This window comes from Protomyctophum bolini (assembly GCF_963924005.1).
Source record: "Protomyctophum bolini genome assembly, chromosome: 18".
NCBI classification, from domain to species: domain Eukaryota; kingdom Metazoa; phylum Chordata; class Actinopteri; order Myctophiformes; family Myctophidae; genus Protomyctophum; species Protomyctophum bolini.
Genome location: NC_137879.1, coordinates 9,574,351 through 9,594,512, shown reverse-complemented (window position 1 = coordinate 9,594,512; position 20,162 = coordinate 9,574,351). Strand labels below are relative to the sequence as shown.

The 20,162-nt window shown below is 43.0% G+C and overlaps 1 protein-coding gene across 1 annotated transcript; it reads left to right on the top strand.

Moving 5' to 3' along the window:
* Positions 1 to 2,084: 2,084 nt before the first annotated feature.
* LOC308333143 (uncharacterized protein) lies at positions 2,085 to 3,830 on the top strand (the record flags this gene model as incomplete). The annotated part of the gene is made up of 1 exon (XM_080789338.1): positions 2,085 to 3,830. One exon carries the CDS (start codon positions 2,085 to 2,087, stop codon positions 3,828 to 3,830), a length of 1,746 nt encoding a protein of 581 aa, XP_080645464.1.
* Positions 3,831 to 20,162: the final 16,332 nt, after the last annotated feature.

Genomic DNA, 20,162 nt, shown 5'->3' with positions numbered 1-20,162 from the left:
ATATTGGTGTCAAATTCACTGAAACGGAGGTCCCCATAATATACTGTAGGTTTTTGGTCTAAGGCTGGCTCTGCCTAATGGCCTGTGCCAGAGGACATATCAGTCCAAATCTGAGGTGAGTACTTGTTGCAGCTTTGTGTGTCTGTCAAGCTGCGTCACTCATTACAGCCACAGGAATGAGAAATATTCAAGCTCACTTTGAAAGCAGTCCCGGCTTAAAAGCGGCATCAAGATTCGGCTGCACCTGAATAATGACGATACAGTACAGTTCTGCACATACGGTAATAACTCCAATATACAGGCAACAAACTGGCGAAACTGGTTTTATAAACAAGTTATTTGAGCTTTCTCTGTCTTGTTGTTGCACATATCCCATTATTAACCCATTTTGACCTGAGATCAGATTCTAAAAATGTCTTCTACATCCTGAAAGTTTTCTGAAACGGCTATGTCAGTGGTTCTTCGATTTTTCAGACCTATAAGCTCGTAGCGCGCCACTCGGTGGCACGCTATGAGCTTGTAGATCTGCTATTTTTCAATAGCTAAAGCATAACATAATGCTAACATTCTAAAGAACGCCTTTCGAGTGCATGCAAGTAAGTGTATAAATAATATACATTTGTACACTCTCAGAGCAAAATTTAGACTCAAGGCCTGTTCATTCCCGCAGTAAGTGACTGGTTTGTTTACTCTGGGACATTGTTTGCCACTAATCCTTCTGCTGCCATGCACCTGTAACTGGGACAAATCAGAGGAGGTGTTGATGGCTTCCTCTATCTGTCAATCCCCACTTGGATATTGTTACACAATTGGCAGTTGGACATCTATGGCTGCCACCTGGGTATGGTCAGTCAGTGAGCCATTATTTACATTTGACCTTTCGTGTACACGCAGTAACACACGTGTGTGTGTGTGTGTGTGTGTGTGTGTGTGTGTGTGTGTGTGTGTTCTTCAACATACTCCTCTCTTGGCTGACAACCAAATCATATCAAATCAATTATTATTTACATTTGACCTTTCGTGTACACGCAGTAACACGTGTGTGTGTGTGTGTGTGTGTGTGTGTGTGTGTGTGTGTGTGTGTGTGTGTGTGTGTGTGTGTGTGTGTGTGTGTGTGTGTGTGTGTGTGTGTGTGTGTGTGTGTGTGTGTGTGTGTGTGTGTGTGTGTGTGTGTGTGTGTGTGTGTGTGTGTGTGTGTGTGTGTGTGTGTGTGTGCGCGCGCGCATGCGTGTTCTTCAACATACTCCTCTCTTGGCTGACAACCAAATCATATCAAATCAAATTGTTCAGTTGAAAGTCTTGTTCACCAAGGTGAACGTAAGTCCATATTTCCAGCTTCTAGTCCGTTTAGCAGCTCAAAAGGTGAACACTTACTGATTTGTTGTGCATTAATACGATGCGGTAGACCCCCAAAACATCGTACCAGTGTTGTTTTTGGCAATAGTTTTCATTTAGTTTTAGTCACATTTTAGTCACCTGGAATGTTTTAGTGTTAGTATAGTTTTAGTCGACTAAATATCATAAGAGTTTAGTCGACTAAATCTACAGTTATCTTAGTTTTAGTCATCATAGCTTAGTTTTTATTTTGTTTCCATTTAGTTTTCGTCAGTGGACAAAGGTAGTCGACGAACATTCTTCGTCTTAGTTTTAGTCGACGAAATCAACAAAGTAGCCAAATAGCCTTGACCTGCATGGGTGTTGCCAAATGACCAGTACATTTCTGGCCCAAGAGGCTGCACATTTGTCATTGGTTTTGTTTTGTCGTTCTCAGCTGGAGGGAACCTGTGTTGTGTTTGTTTAAATTTAAGGGTGTCTTGTCTGTGATTGTCCATTCCCCCCCCGTCCCCCTCCCCCAGTGTACCAGCAAGCCGTGGGCAATATAGCGGCAAATTCACACGCGTGCACAAATTGGCGTGATGCGGCAACGGTGTGTGTTGTGAATGGACGTCAGTCCAGAGCTCAGTCAGCCATTCATAAAATGCTGCATGCCCGTCAGACCCAAACATGCCAGAGTCAGACTGGAGATACGAGCGAGTTACAGGGAGATATACAGCTACAGAACAGAGTGAGAGACTCTCCAACTTATGGCCCAATTACTGGGGAGCCTTGCACTCCAGCCAGTCATGGTGGAAAAGGAGCCATTTGAAAAGGTTTACCACGTGGGCTCGGTGATCGGCTGCGGACGCTTCGGCACCATATATGCAGGCAGCAGGACTGCTGACAGTGCACTTGTCGCGGTGAAACACATTGCCAAGGATAGGGTGGAAAATTGGGGAACAGTCAACGGCGTCATGGTGCCTCTGGAGATCGTGCTTCTGAAGAAGATCGGCGGAACGACGTTCGGCGGGGTCATCCGCCTGCTGGACTATTACGAGCAGCCGGATGGCTGGCTTCTCATCATGGAGCGCCCGGAGCTAGCCAAGAACCTGCTGGACTTCATCATCGAGAAGGGCTCCCTGGACGAGGAGATGGCCCGGGACTTCTTCCGGCAGGTGCTGGAGGCGGTCCGCCACTGCTACGCCTGTGGCGTGCTGCACAGGGACATCAAGGACGCCAACCTTCTACTAGACCTCCGCACGGGGGAGCTCAAGCTCATCGACTTTGGTTCGGGTTCCATTCTCAAGAACACGGTCTACACCGATGTCAGCGGTACGCGCTTGTACAGCCCGCCCGAGTGGATCCGCTTCCGTAGATACTATGGCCGCTCGGCGACGGTGTGGTCGCTCGGCGTGCTGCTGTACTCCATGGTGTGCGGGGAAATCCCTTTCGAACAGGACGAGGAGATCCTGGCAGGAAACCTCCACTTCAGGAAGAGGCTTTCTCCCGAGTGCCAGCAGTTGGTCAAGTGGTGCCTGTCCCCGCGGCCATCGGACCGGCCCACGCTGGAGCAGATATTCGACCACACCTGGATGCGGGCCCTCACCGTTGGTCAGCAGCCCGTCACGGCGGAAAAGGAGCCCTTCGAGAAGGTTTACCAGGTGGGCTCTGTGATTGGCAGCGGGCGATTCAGCATGGTGTACGCAGGCAGCAGGATAGCTGACTGCACACTCGTCGCAGTGAAACACATCACCAAGGAATGTGTGGAGAACTGGGGCACGATCAACGGCTCCATGGTGCCCCTGGAGATCCTGCTCCTGAAGAAGGTGAGCTGCGGAGCATACTGCGCGGTCATCCGCCTGCTGGACTACTACCAGCAGGCGGACGGCTGGCTCCTCGTCATGGAGCGCCCGGAGCTAGCCAAGAACCTGTTAGACTTCATCATCGAGAAGGGCTCCCTCGACGAGGAGATGGCCCGGAACTTCTTCCGGCAGGTGCTGCAGGCGGTACAGCACTGCTACGCCTGTGGCGTGCTGCACAGGGACATCAAGGACGAGAATCTCCTGCTAGATCTCCGCACGGGGGAGCTCAAGCTCATCGACTTTGGCTCTGGGTCGATTCTCAAGGACACGGTCTACACCGACGTCAACGGCGGTACGCCGCTGTACAGCCCTCCCGAGTGGATCCGCTCCCACAGATACCACGGCCGCTCGGCCACAGTGTGGTCGCTAGGCGTGCTGCTGTACGCCATGGTGTGCGGAGAAATCCCCTTTGAACAGGAAAAGGAGATCCTCACGGGACACCTCTACTTCAGGAAGAGGCTTTCTCCCGGGTGCCAGCAGTTGATCGAGTGGTGCCTGTCCCTGCGGCCTTCGGACCGGCCCACGCTGGAGCAGATCTACGAACATTCCTGGATGCAGGCCCGCGCCGTCGGTCAGCCCCAGCCACTCATGGTGGGAAAGGAGCCCAGCACAGGGGTCTTGGTCGGAGACACCCGCCGTTGGACCATCTGACTGGACCCCTCCCTCGTCCAGCACAAGCTCCAGCAAGGAAGAGCCTCTGAGGATTCAGAGATACAAACTGAAGAAGCCCCTCCTCCCCGTACCGCGACCCTATAAAATTAGACCACTGTGTATTTTAATCAATCAATCAATTTTATTTAGTCCTTCCTTGTTTTATTTGATTATTAATGGGCTCTGTCTTTTGAGAGAGCCCATTTATGTTATTTAGACTTTACCACAATTCTTTAGGTATTATTTAGATTATTAGATTTGTTTATTTAGCATGTCATTTATAGACAGATGCTAGGTTTGCATCCTAGGTTCATTGAAGGACTACCTTGTTCTATTTGCACTCTACGTATGCTATTTAATCTGATTTGTAAGTCGTTCTGGAGAGGAGCGTCTGCTAAATGCCTAAGTAGTAACTTGTAAATTGTAAACTGACTTCAAGTCCTCCATAGAGAGTGGGCTGAATAGCAACTTGACCAAAATATCAATGTGGTTCCGTTCACAGTACTCATGTTGTTCTTTGCTATTTTACTTGTCTAGCATGTTGAAATTATTTTGATTTTATTTGTATGTATGTCTCTGCTACCCCAACACATGGCACTCAGTTTACATATGCATTTGCACTCAAAGGATCACAATGAAAATACTGTAAGCTCTCAAGCTTTTTTGTGTGACAGATGTATTAAAATATATGGTCATGTATCATATAATATTTTGTCAATATTAACAATAAATCAACCAATAAACCAACCAATCAATCAATTAAACCATTTGCATTATTTATCATTATTTAATTTATTATTATTATTTGTTTTGTACATTTTAAAAATGTCTCCTTACCTCAACTTTGGTACGCTCTAGCTCTGCCATACTTTCACCTAGAAGCTTTCAAACTTCAAAATGTTTGTCTCATTGTGGGACTTTTTGGATTCCTTTGAAACATTTGATACTTCTTTTTAAGAAACTTTTAAGACATTTTATTTTAGACCATGAGGTTTTCACATGGAACATCTGGCCTACACCTTTTCACCAGGAAAAGTACCCATCTAGTTTTATTTAACACACACACATTTTTTGACTTTTATTTTATTGTTTCCTAACAGGGAACTCTGATCTCTTACTACATGACTACTACATGACATGCGTTAGGTTAACTGTATTTCAATCAGTTATTCTCATTTTTAATATCAAGGACATCCAGTTTGATATGCATTATGCATTTGATGATCTCTGGGGGGGGCGGGAACCCAATATTCACTGTAGAATCCTCAGTGTTAATTTCACAATTGGTCACCCAGAGCCGATGTTGAGAAACCGTGATCTACATGATTGAACATATAGGCCGAACATATAGCCTTCATCTCCCGCTCTGTCTTCCTCTTTTCCTCCTGCCTTGTGAAATTTGTCCTGTATTTAATATTACTGTTGTACTACTACTACTACTACTACTACTGCTGTTACTTTTATTTTCATTATGTTCTGTCTCAATGCCTATTTTCCGTTTTCAGATTCTGCTTTTGTTCTTGGGTGTTGAAATGTGTATTGACTTTCAATGAGGAAAGCACTCTGAAAGGCTTCTCAACTTCCTTCTCTTAATTCCTTCCCTTTCCATTGTTTCTCAATTTTATACTTGCTTTATATTGGGCAAATCATCTAAACTAAACTACACTACATTAAACTAATCAACTAAACTACACTAAAACAAAATAAGATAAAATATACTACTACTCTGTTACTAGCCTACTACTACTACTACTACTATTTGCCCACCTACTACAAGCCTTAAATCAATTAGATATACTGTTAAGTTCTCCATATAATCATAATTTAGTTTAGTTGTAGCAGGTAGCCATGTTGTTTTTGTTATTTTAGTTGTCTTTTACATTGGAATTGTGATAACACACACACACACACACACACACACACACACACACACACACACACACATATACATACTTCTACTACTAATAATAATACTTTGCTTGTATCGCCCACTCTTTTCATTTCTTTACAATATGATGTATCATCTCTCGGTAAATCAAAATAAATATAAAATAAACTTGAACTCTTGAACATTAACAGTAAACTATATATACAGTAATTCTCTCAAACTTAGCTTAGCTTATGGAAAGTAATAATATTCAAGAAAAGGGGATAAGAAAGTCATTTAAAATGGCCAGCTACAGGCACTCAGGGTAGGTAAGTGGAAGGCCTTTAATTCAATGGAATAGATTAAATATATCAACGAGTTTCACCCTGAGGAAACACGTTGGTGTAGTTTAATACATTAATGGCCTTTTGCACTTTTGCGCTTTTCAAACATGTAGCCTTTTATGGCTTTCAGATCATAACTTTTATTTATTTTTTCTCGTTTTATATTTTTGGACTATGGTTATTATAATTTTGAATTCCAATAGTTAGCTTTAAATTTCTATTTAGTTTTGACTTCACCTTCATCAATTGCAATACGTTTTCATTTGTTTTTACAGCAAGTTTGCTAGTTTCGTTTTTTTATTTTGGTGGTGATGATAATAAACTTTATTTTGTTTGTGTGTGTGCTGTGTTATAGTTTCAGCATCCTGTCCACAGCTCCGTGTGCGTATATAGTTCTAAGCCTGTCTGAGGGGAGGGTGGTGAAAAAGGAGTGACTTCTAGGGACTATTGGAGGTGTCTTGAGGTGTTAGAGCCCTGTTTGTGGAGAAGTGGATGCCTCTCAGGTTTGGGAGTGGGAGGCCGACGAGCCACTGAGCACTGTTTCGAACATGATGTGCTGCAGGTATTTGCTGCAGGTGCAACTAGAGTACCAGTCTTGTATAGCACCAGGAAGCTGTCATTAGTGCTGTGGTAGAACTTGAAGAACAGTTATTGCGGAAATGTTGGTTCCACACCCTTAGGAAGGACACAATTAAATAACATCACGAGACAGGCCCCAATAATCAGACAGGGAAAGAGGAAACGGGGTATAGGCAGAGTAACACCTGGAGACATTCCACTCTGTAAGACCTAAGAACATTGGAATGAGCTGGCAGGAAGCAAAAGCCCAAACCCAGAGGAGAGTGAGATGGAGAGCTCTGGTGAACGCCCTATGCCCCTCAACAGGGTAAAGAGGATTAAGTGAAGTTGGTTCCACCTCAGGTTCCTCAGAAAGAAGAGGCGATGATGAGCCTTCTCGACCAGATGGGAGGAGTTCAGGACCCACGGGAACTTGAACCTGGCGGTCAGCCTTCTCCCCCTGTTGATCAACCGTCTAGTGGGCTTAGTATGAGTGTGTTTGGAGCTACTCCCCTGCCAGAGAGACCACCTGCAAACAATCACCAGCGGGAATCAAGCCAGCATTTGCCAGCTTGTCTTGTTTCATGCCAAGCTCTGAAGGCATTTGCCTTTTGCCAAGCCTTATTTTTGTGAATTGATACTGACCGTTGCTTTGTTTTCATATAATGAAGATTTTGTCAAGCCTTTGTCTGTACCTCTGTCTTTCTGTCTGACTTTTCTTTTTTTCAATCTTCGCCAGGGCGGAACGACTGGGAATATGTTTTAGCTCCTTCCTGTCTGTGAGAAGTTAATCTCGCACTACTAGATAGATCGGAGTAAAACTTTGCATGTATACTCAGTAGGCCAAGGAAGATTTGTTTTAAATCAACCTCATGGTGGTGCTATAACAGGCCACCTCACATTTTGGCCCCTATAACTCATACAAGCAAATATCTTTTTCCCCCTGAATTCCTTATGGCACAATTACTGTCAATATAGGCCAGACCCATTCCCGCCTATCAAAGATTTTCTACCATTTTGTGTTTTCTTCTAAACACACTTTTTGCAACTACACTACACAGGTTTTGTTTTGTTCACGTTCTCTCTGGAGTCATGTGATCAAAGTGATCAAAATGGCACAAATCACGAACCCGCCAGTTTCTGATCTGGCCCAAAACACACATTGAGGCGGGGGCTCTATGAGGACAGTCTGACAGGTGTGAGGTGCGCAGTAGGAATGATGGATCGGTTCGAGGTGGGTTTTCGTCAAGGATACGCCCGGCAGAGCCCTTTCTTTATCGTACTAGTAATGGACCATTACTAGCCATTGTGGACTGATGTTTACGGATGACATTGTGAAATGTAGTGAGAGGGCGGAAGAGAGTCTGGAAAGAGTAGAGCAATACAAATCAGCAGGAATAACTTAACACTGTGTGTGGATGAGAAAGGAGGACAGAGGAACACTTGAGTATGCAGGGAGTGGAGGTGGTGAAGTTGAAGCACTTTAAATTGGGGTCAAATGTCCAAAGTAATGGGGAGTGCCTAAGAGACTAAGAGAGACAGCGTAGTGTAGGCACCGTGGAACAGATTGGGAAAAATGTCAGGAGTGATTTGTGACAGAAGGCGAAGGGTACGCATCAGCAAGAGTGAAACAGAAGGTGTGTATAAGACGGTAGAGAGAACAGCTATGCTGTACGGTTTGGAAATAGTGACTCAGGAACAGATGGAAACGGATGATGGAAATGTACCAAAAGAAAAAGATCTCTGGGTAGTTATTGTGTTTTCCCCCTTTTCTTTCAAATGAGTCAATGACAACCAGACCTATGTTATTTTTTGTTAATTACTAATGATAATGACAGAACAATTGTCCCTCAGACTATGACATACACATCCCGCCGGGCTATGGACCAGAACAAGTCAGTCAATGGGACTGTCCAAAGTGTCCATCCAGCTTATAGGATGTACAACACTACTAGCCAATTACAACACTCCTGTCCCTCCGGTTCATGGTGCAGTATGTACTAGCTGTCAATCACAGACATGACATCGGCTGTCGCCTGTCGGTGTCCAGACTGAAATGCCAACTCATCACAGAACTTTGCATTGTAGTTGATATCATGTTTGTCCTAATGATGACAACATGCCACAGTACTAGTCGATGTGTTCACTGTCCAAAGCTTTCTCTCCTATAGCCTGTCTACTCTGGTTGCACTGACTGCATGATTTAACAACAAGCCTGCATTAGTTTAGTAGAACAGCCGGATGGCACCCACGAGGTTCCCAGTTCCATCCCGGGCTCCCCCAGAGTTAGTGTCGAAGTGTCCTTGAGCAAGACTCAGAACCCCGTTGGTGTGTGAATATGGGAAGTGAGGATGCTGGCGTTGACTGTTTACCGCTTCACCTCTGAATTTATGAATGAATGGACCATTGTAAAGCGCTTTGAGTAAGCACTCTGTGCCTAGAATAGTGCTATAAAAATGCAATCCATTATTAGAATGAAAATGTGTCATTTAAATCTAATAATGGAGGCTCTCTGTGGCTCCTCTCCCCGTTTACAATACAAACAATGCTTTATCCCTTTGCACTCGTGGCTTGAGCAAAGAAAGAAACCCACTGAGGAAGGGCAGGCCTCCTGGCAGAGATTTGTGTTCTACTGTGTAGGCACCTTTCTAGGGACTGTTATTTCCATTCTGACACACCAGCGGTAAAACCCCATCTACTCCAATGTGAGGCCTTCGGAAAGCTACAATTAACTGTGCAGTGCAGTCTCGGGAGTGGCTTGGCAGTAAAATCTGGAACGTTCATTTGACTCTGACGCTGTCAAGAAATAAGATGGACATTTGTGGGTCAGTTCTTCCACTTTCTCGGTTAGATTAACAACACATGTTCAAAAGGCTTATCCTCTCATTCATAATAAAAAATGTATTTTTTCATGTGCTAACTAACTAAACCATTAATTCAGAGAGAGGAGCCGTTTATAATATATAGAGCCCCTGGCTCTATATATGGGGGGGGGGGGTTGGCTGTTCAACACTAATGGCCCCCTGTGTGTGTGCCATCCCATGCAGCCATTAATCTCAACGAGGAGCAAAGTGGCTCAAGCCCAGGTGCATTCTCAATGTCCCCCCTATGTTTTACACAGATTAATAGAGTTCTGTCTTTGTGGGCACCGGGCACTTCACTCTAACCTCTTTGGTATTTAAATGGCTCATAACAATGCACTCACCTTTGCTTTGACATTGCTTGATTTCTATCATCACGAATGAGGCATCATTTTGAAATGCACTTTTGCCTTCCCACTCTAAATACTGTCATTTTCTAAAGGGGTCACTTTTTTTTTGTGACTGCACATATATCACATTAGACATTAGTGACACAGTGTGAGTTTTTATATCAAATTTCGGTTTCTCAAGCCAAATGGGGAAAGTCTTGTATTCAAAGATGTCAAACGAATCCAGTTTTATCTTTTATAAAGTAATAGTGTGTAAACATTTTACAGATGCCTTTGTTTAAGCAGCATGGATAATGGATAGTAATGTCAACAGCACTGCTCTTGCTTTGCCACAAGGAGGAACCATTGAGTACAATTTGACTTAGCCCATTGATTATGAAGAATCACAAGTATGGCACAACGGCTTTTGAGCCTTTTATCATTTTGTAACAATTGCACTAGATGGCGCAAGTGCACAATCCTGTAATCACCCACTTTAGAGACTCCATACTTCAAGAGCCAAGTGACTGAACCAAATGAAAGTATCCACTCATATCTTAGTTAAAAGCACCACACAACAGTTGCTACATTACTGTAACTCACATTTCCTTTTAGTCAAACACACATTAGACCGGTTGCTGTGGGCCAAAATCCCAGGTAAACATCAACATGGCCTCGCATTCATTATCACCTAATCAGTTATGCTTATGTAACCAATTGTGCATTGTGTTCAATGCCTCATATGTTTTATTTATGCATCATATCCTCATACTGAGATAATTTAATGTGGAGGGGGGGGGGGGGGGGGTGCACTGACTACAGTACAGGTTCATTGCCGTCTGTGGCAGCCAGACAGGACAATTTCACATAAACAGGGGAACAATAACAAACTCTTTATCATTTAATCGCATTGTTATTCAATCATTTTTTGAAAAGACTGTGCCTTCTTGTCACAATGTACATGCCTAGCCCTCGAGTGTACGCACGCACGAGCGCACACACACACACACACACACACACACACACACACACACACACACACACTCTCTCTCTTTACACTTTAAGGGTTTCTAATTAACATTCCACTCACAGGTGAATGGGGACACTGACGGCATTTCGGGATCTATTAAATTACCCTGAAATCACATTAAACAGAGAGAATTAATCCCTCCGACTGAAATAGATCAGTGGATAAGAAAATTCTCTTTTAAACAAAGAGCTGTGGATTTAGCGGACAGCACTGGGTAATGGGTAATGGTCACTGAAGAATGGGCATACTCACCCTGATACTGATACTGAATGAGTGTAGCTGTGCACATCTAAAATGTGACATCAATAAATTACACTTCAAATCCTTTTTTTTTTGTTGCTACAGGGGAGCCAGCCACATTTTTTTTGTGATAGGATATTCTTTTTTCACATTTACCACTTGAATCCTAGCATCCCTATATTCTGAGGGGAACTTTAGCCAAACATTGCCGATCCATGCAAGCTTGTAGATCGTCTATTTTTGTTTGGTGTAGAGGTAAAAAAAAGGAGCAGACCAAGTACAGAGTGAAAGGTCAGGTTTACTGCAGTAAGTATTTACTGTGTTTACTGTAAGCGACTAGATGTCTGAAAATACCCAATAAACACAATACACTAGGGCAGTGGTTCCCAAAGTGGGGTCCGGGGACCCCCAGGGGTACCTGAGGGAGTTCCAGGGGGGACCCATCTATTTTGTTCATGTTCATAAAGTGCTAAAGTGTTTAAAGCAGTGGTTCCCAAACTTTTTCATGTCAAGGACCCCCAAATTGACACTACTTAGCCCGTGGACCCCCATTTGAAAAGATATGCCAGGGACCCCCATAAGAGAAGACGTACACATTTAGACGTCTACATTTAGACGTACACATTTAGACGTCTACATTTAGACGTCTGTATACATTTAGATGTCTACATTTAGACATTCCTGCAGGAAACACTGCTTGTGGTTGTAAATATATTGTTATCCGTGTTGCGAGGATGAGGGGGTACCTGGAAAAATATCTACCCCAAAAGGGGTACCTGGTCCAAAAAAGTTTGGGAACACCTGCACTAGGGCATTAAGCAACTAGTCGACTAGTTTACTAGTCGACTAGTAAATCCACTAGTCGACCTTGCTGGTACTAGTTGACTAGTAGGCCTCAAAATCAGGTAGATTATAGTTATAGTAACCAATGTACACAGTTTTTAAATGTACAAATATTTATTTCCAAATAATTTACATAGGCCTATTAGTAGTTAACCCATTCTGACCGGGCACCCATTTTGGTGTTAGCATCACGTTATGCTTTAGCTATTGAAAAATAGCAGATCTACAAGCTCATAGCGCGCCACCGAGTGGCGCGCTACGAGCTTGTAGCTCTGCTATTTTTGAAAAAATCGAAGAACGACTGACATTTTTAGAATCTGATCTCAGGTCAGAATGGGTTAATCAGACCAGTGTGTGTCCCAGTGGAAACCTCGTATGAATCTGATCTCGGGTCAGAATGGGTTAAACATTATTCTTGCTGAAAAACGAGAATGAATGGAGAAGATGTGGGATCAAGACATGCTGCAGCATCCGAAGTGTCTGTGATTTGCTAGAGTGAACGCTAAAGAGAAAAAGATCAATACGTTGCAAATTGTGTGTGGCTTCACCGTTTGATGTAGCGCAGACTTCAAAGAGCATCTGCTGACACACCATTGTCAAATCATCTGTGAGAAATTAGAGATGAAAGACACAGCCTAATATTTGAGTTAACAGCGTTTGATTTAGAGATGGTCACCTTCAAAGGTATACGCACAAAAACCTCTGTCTTTTCTTTTGTCGTCTTTTTTTTCTTGCGCTGAAACGTGCCACCAAGAGTTCAACAGATTTTAGTCACTCATGCCCTGAATTTGAGCACAACCATAATATCAATGAGAGAGCAGATGACCATCATTACTGAAGCTATAGCCTTTTCAGAGTCATATGCATGCATAATTAAGAACGGCAAATATTAGCAGAATCGTGCCCAGCCTTAAGATAAGGATCTCAATCAGTTAGCTTTAAGATAATCTGAATATTAATGGACATGTCTGTCAGCAGGCAATATATTGCCAGCATCATTGAACTGATAGTATAGGCCTACTTAAAGGATTCTTTATACAGATCTGTGCTGTGGACAGTTCAGAAACCCATGACATAATCGATGTGGAATCCAAGCTAATAGAAACGGCAGGCTTTAAATTCATGGAAAGTTAGCATGCATGGAAGAAAATAAATGATTTGAAATTGTTTGAAATCTCCAAACTTGCCTATACCGATGATGTCAACGATAGGTGGGTATCTGAATTGTCCACAGCCCTCCTCTGAAACAGAGTGAGTAGACAAAATTGTTATTATAGTTATTATAGCATTAGTGAGTAGATTGAGTCCCAATCTTAAAAAAAAAAAGATTTATATCATTTTGACTACCAAATCCTGCTGGGTCCATAATGAAAAAGCTCTATATAGGTCTACTCCATTGTGGCCTGTCTTTATTAACAATGTGCCTGATTACAAATTGCTGTGAGCTATCTTGGGCTGTGCGCTGGGTTTCCCTGACCTCGACAGAACTAATGTGGAAAGACAGGCTATCAGATTGTTCATCAGTGTTTGGGTGGATGGCTGCCCAGCCAGGCAGAGTTGGCTATAGGCTAGGGAACCAGACATCCCTTATCACCAAGGCTCCGTCTGTAATAAACCTAATGTCTTCTTAACTAGGGTTGGCGGGCAGATAATGGGTTTAAAAGTGTTTCAACTGGTCAGCCAAATGAGATATCGGCAAATAATGGGATATTATTACACTAATTGTAAATATGTTCTTGTTCCAATTGTCACCACAAAGGTTAATTTGACGTTTGGGATACACAAATAAGTCTGTGTGGCCAAAAGCACAAATCTTCTACATGGCAAGGCATAAATTACTACCTAGAAATATTCAGAAATTGTTCATGGAAAGGGAGGGGAGATGTGAACTATGAAGGGAGCAAAATTTCAAACGGCTTGGCACCACTCTGAAGAGCATGTGCATATCTGTCATACTCCGCTGTAAAGCTGTGGAATGGTTTACCAGAGAATGTCCAGCATGTGTAATAATTTAATTCCATTTAAGAAAAAGTACAAGATGTTGCTACTGAAAAAATAGTACTCATTGTGCAGATTTGCAGAATGTACTCAAAGGTATAAAACATCTTTTGAAAATAGCTCAAGCTTATAGATCTGCTATTTTTGAATGGCCAAAAATATAAGTCTGAAGTGGTTATTCTGGTTAATGTAGGCTATGTTTTGTAATAGCCTAATAATGGAAATCTACAAGTAGTGGAGTAAAAGTACAATATTTTAGATGTAGTGTATAGGCCTAAAAATATTGAGTTACTTATAGTAAAAAATACCTCAACGTTTAACTTACAATAAGCGCAGTACTTGAGTATGTGTGCTACTAATGTCTTCATCAATATTTCTTAGCCGTCCAATATTCGATGCGATCAAATAGGTGACAACTATGTAGCGATAGAGAAGGTCCACACGCAGTCTTAATGCTTCCAAAGTTATCTATTTATTAAAGTGGTAAAAACAATGTCTCGGCCACTGCGGCCTTCATCACGTGACCTTCTCCTTTTCTGCATTAATATTACCAGTAAGACTAATGGGCCTTAAATTGGCCACAAGGCCAGTAGAGAAAACATAGCTACTATATGTTTTTCTTTTTTATTCCCTCAGTGCACAACAGTGACCCCAGCTGGAGAGCTGGACCCTGACCTTGGCAAACAGGTACACAGGGTCACCCAGTACAAGTCACTGTCGTCTACTGGGTGGCCATTGGTGAAATGATGCACGCATCTACATGACTTCCCATTGTTGAAGCACAAACCTGTTTGCCCGACTCCCCATTGCTGAATCATGCATGATTTATGTGTTCCTTAGGGCTGGCCTAACACTGGCCTAGGGCTTTACACTTTTTACACGCCAATTGCTCTCATTTCACATGCTTTTTTGGTTAAATCTTTGTTAGCCATGGATGTGTGTGTTTTTACAACACCAACATGCTGTTCCCTTGTTCCAATACCTTAAGTCTACCTCTCTAAAGATTTCAGTTCAGTCCTCACAGCTCTTCATCCCCCCACCCCCACAGACTCTATCCTTGTTAACTACATTAACAAAAAATAAGTCTAGCAACAAAATTAAATGTGAATATACAGTAATTGTCAGTATCTCTTATAATGATATTGGATTAACTGGACTGTGCATATATTCACGCAAGACTAAGTAAAACAAGTCAAAACCATACAGCTGAACCGTTATGTGATATTGCTTACCGTCAGTGGCATTTAGTCGAGGGGAAGTGGCTCAGGGGTATAGCGTGGTCGCTTGGTATTCTATGTAAACGCTTTGGATGAAAGCGCACTATAGCACTTTGAGATTCCGAGGAATGTAAAGTGCATTAGAAATAAAATCCATTATTATTATTATTATTATTATATAAATGCATCACTTACCATTTTACCTGGAAGAATGGTATTCAAAAAGTATTCAAGTTTCTGGTCATTTTGTTCCTTTGAACATACACTTGTGCAAGTACACTTTTTCGTATGGATGACATTAACATTTACCAGAGTACACTGTATGCTATAAGATATAGGAATATAGGACTATATGCAGTGTGTACTGGTAGACAAACGGAGAACAGCTATCCGATGCAAATCCAATGTGGATGCTGATTTGCAATATCTGTCTGGGCTTTTGTGGAAATATGAGATTAACACACTGTGATATACCGATCGATAAGTGTACCTATATAATCCTCTTTGGAGTGAGTATCCTGCCACTTTCAATTACAATTACAAGTGTAACAGACTTCCCCAAGTTCCCATACCACCACTAAATTATCTCCTGAGCTCTTTTTATAGATTAACACTGATACTGATTTTATTTATTTAATTCTCATAATGTGTCACACGCTGTTGATTTAGTAGACTAGGACGAAAAACGACCTTTTTTCACTGTAAAAAAAAGGTAGAACTAAATGACAAGTAATTTTATGTTTGGTTGCGCTCTGGTGAAAATAGCAGATATACAAGCTCAGCGCAACGCGTTGTGAGCTTGTAGATCGGCTATTTTCAGCATGCAACCAAGTGTAGAATCACATTTAAAACTAAACTAAAACATTTCAGATGACTAAATATGACTGAAACTAAATTAGTGAGCCAATTAGTAAATTGGCACACACACACAGAGTGTGCCAAAGTTGGCCTTCGGCTGAATGCCAAGAAAACTGAGGTGATCATATAACCAAACATCCACCTCTCACAACAACAGGAGGCACTGCTCTGAAGGAGGACTTCAAGTACCTGGGCTCATGGGTCAACTCAATAGAGCAAGATCTAAAAGTGAGGAAGGCACTTGCATGGAGGGCCCTGAATAGCATGGCCAGTGTATGGAACTCCAACCTCCCCCACAAATCAAACTCAGCTTCTTCTATGCAACGGTTGAATCTGTTCTCCTATATGGCAGTGAATGCTGGACCCTGAAGCCAACTCTGCAGAAGGCTCTAGACGGGTGCTACACCAGAATGTTACGTGTAGTGCTCAACATCAGCAATAGTACTACGATAATCTGTATGCTGGAATATTCAGGGTGAGTGACAAAATAGCAGCCAGGATAATGAGACTTGCAGGACACTGCCAAAGACACCAGGAGCTGCCAGCCAGCACACTAGTGCTGTGGGAACCAACACATGGGCACCGGTCACGAGGGCGTCCGTCCCATACTAACATAATATGTTCCTGCATCTCTCTTGAGTACATCCACATATTATGTGGATGTACTCAAGAGAGATGCAGGAGCGCAAAGCACCAACAAGCTGGCCGGATGTATGGAGAACCGGGATGACTGGAAGCGACGATGGGAAGGCTCGTTTGAGGACGACCTAGAGAGAAAGAGAAACTAAACTAAATCAAAAGTTGCTGTCAAAACACTGGTGTCACACTTAAATAGTCTTAATGTGTAACTGACGCCTCTTTTTCAAGGCAAATGAGTCTTCTGTCGTATGTCCTTAGACCTTCAGCTCCGTTGCAGCAAGCCAGTCCAGTGTGTCATTGTCTAGGTCAATTAACCCACGATCACCATTCGGTGGCCGGTATATGCGGTGCAGCTGGTCAGCACGTGTTCCACAGTCTGTAATGGATCCCCACATTTGCAGTGGGCACTGTCTGTGAGACCCCATTTCTGCATGGCTGCAGTAAAACGTCAGACACCTGTCCTCAGGCGGTTGAGGGTTGTCCACTCCTTGCGCTCCTTACCCTCCCGCTCACTCAGATCAGCCAACGCAGGGAAGCTGGAAGTACCCTCACTAAAAACGCCGGGACAACACTCCACACGTCCCAAACTCTTCTCCCTTCTGGCTCCAAAACTGTGGAATGCACTTCCCATTGCAGTCAGAACTGCAGCATCACTCCCAATCTTCCGCCGTAGTCTGAAAACCCACCTTTTCAGACTCCATCATGGCCCATAGCACTTACCCCACCCCCTTAGATAGCAATTCTGTAGACTTAGATAGCATTTGATACAGACTTATAGCATGTTATGTAGACAGCATAAGTGCATTGTATGTAGTCATAGCACGTCATAGTACATATGTGTAGCATAGTAGTATAGATGTATAGTTTCATTATAGATATTCCACTGTTACTTTCTTAGCTTACGCATGTTTCATGATAAATGTCTTTATGTGATGTATTCCCATGCTTTTTTGTTCTTGCTTAATGTAAATCGCTCTGGATTAAGAGCGTCTGCTAAATGCCTAAATTGTAAATTGTAAATTGCGGGGCAAGGACACATGTGGGATCCTCGATGTAGTGGTGAAGCCTGGATGGTTCTGCTGCCTTCCACTGGTCCCTCCATCTCGCCTTCACCCAGGAAGCCTTGGAGGTGTCGGCTGGTGTTGTGCGGAGCAGTTCCTGGGCCTGTGTGGCAAAAGGGCCTTGAGGCGCGTGCGCTGTGGTGTCTCCGTGACGACCTTGTGGAGGAGGTGGGATTCGCTCAACCGTGCCTTCTGAGCAAGGGCTAGTGTGGCCGCCTCTCGCCTGACCTCTGCAGGGGCGATTCCAGCAAGTACTGGCAACTGCAAATGAGTAAAATTTGTATAACTACAAAGCGTACAAAGTGTACAAAGCTTGTACACTACATCTATGCTTAAAATCAGACTCTAGCCTGCCAATCTGAGGGAAGTCAAGTGTGGGATTAGAACTGGCAGAAATTTCTAATCCACCCACTGTCACAGCAAAAAAAAAAAAAAGGGGGGCATGCTTCAGGCTCTCTCTTTCTCTAGCTCACTGCCACTTCCCTCAGTATAGTCATGTACTGGTTAAGTCTTCTGACAAGAGGTGTTATCTTCAAAGGTAGATCTGAAGTCTTGTAAGATCTTGTCTCACAGATAGTAAACAGAACATTACTCAAAGCAGTCAAATTTTAGATTATATCACAAGTGCCTGGCCGCATATGAAACGGCCATGAAAAATCAACGACGGCGATGATACAGAGAATTTGGCAAATATTATAACTTCACCAAAGGCATGCATCTCTACGCCTACGGCATGAGCAGAATTGCCTTTTAGGTGAATTATAATTTCTGTTCCTCATTCTCATGATGAATATATATATCTTTTCATCAAGAGAATGGGGAAAATAAATTATATATATATATATTACAACCCACGGCAGCAATAAGCTACTCATGGTTACAATAAGCAAACCTACAACTGTCATATAAGCAACATACGGTTGTCAAATCATATAAAAATCATAATCATTTTCAGAATGTGGCAGAAAGGGGGTTTATTCGATAGTATGGGATGCTATTAGAATTTCTTACAGGAATTTCATAATCCTATAGAAATTCTATTGGAACTTTGGAAAATCCTATAGGATACTATTAGAAAGTGTGTGTGTGTGTGTGTGTGTGTGTGTGTGTGTGTGTGTGTGTGTGTGTGTGTGTGTGTGTGTGTGTGTGTGTGTGTGTGTGTGTGTGTGTGTGTGTGTGTGTGTGTGTGTGTGTGTGTGTGTGTGTGTGTGTGTGTGTGTGTGTGTGTGTGTGTGTGTGTGTGTGAGTGTGAGTGTGTGTGTGTGTGTGTGAGTGTGAGTGTATTTTTACTTTGGCGGTATGGCTTTTATTTATTATTTATTTACTATTGGGGATGCTCCGTGCAGCATACCATGAAGTACACAGCACATGATAACAAACAAGCACAGAGCATTGCATGCATAGCCACCTCCATAGGGATTAATTTACAACTGAAACCCATTCATGTGGATCAGACTAAAGCCTAAACCTTTAGTTTTTTATCTTTGGCAGTCTAGCTACGGGCCTACGGCATGTGCACAAGTCGGTTGTGAGGGGCCTACAAATGGCCGGCCTCTCCAAAAGGAGGGCCAAGCGGTCAGCAAAAGGTACTGCTCAGTATCAGCCATTGCTCAATTTGGAGGAGGCGCTGTTTCCTTTATCCATGATTTAGTTCTGCTGTCTGAGCAGTATGTCAACTATACTCATGTACGTAACAATGTTTTGCCTTCTATGCACTTTGTAACTGGCTGTTCTCCTATTGTCTGACTGCCCTGGCAGTTGTGATGTCCTTTGTATACAATAAGTATTCCTGTACGTCTGATTATGCGGACATAAATTAACATTTCAAATGTCCGTGTAATTGTTTGCTTATGACAGTAGTAGGCTATATTTTGACTTTGGCAGTATGGTTTTACCATTGGTGAGGCTCTGTGCAGCATACCATGAAGTACACAGCACATGATAAAACATGCACAGAGCATTGCATGCATAGCCACCTCAGTAGGGATTAATTTACAACTGAAACCTATTCACGTGGATCAGACCAAAGCGGGTGGAGACTAGGGTGGAGGAGTTTGTGCAAACATCAGTGGCAGCAAACTGCTGCAGTTTCATTACACACATCAGCATATATAGTGTGACTGTGAATGTGTGAAGGCCTCTTGAATTGGCCGCCAAACAGTTCGCTGACGGCCTGACGCAGCATAGCATATGAGCGTTGTGTCAGAACTAGGTTATAGAGCTACTGTAGTTATAAGGTTAGGTTAGAGAAGTAGGATTGTTTATCTTTAAGGTCAAGGTGAGGATCTGGGAGATCAATAATTTATTCCGGATTCGGGTGCAGGTGTCCAGTAGTTCAGCTGGTTTGTGCACATGTCTACAGCTGTGTCATTCGAGAGGACCTGAGTTCATTTCTGACTCTCTGCATGTCTCATATGACTCCATACTCGCTGACCTTGGTTTCCTGTCCCTTTACTACACTACAGCAAAAATAGCAAAAAATAATAA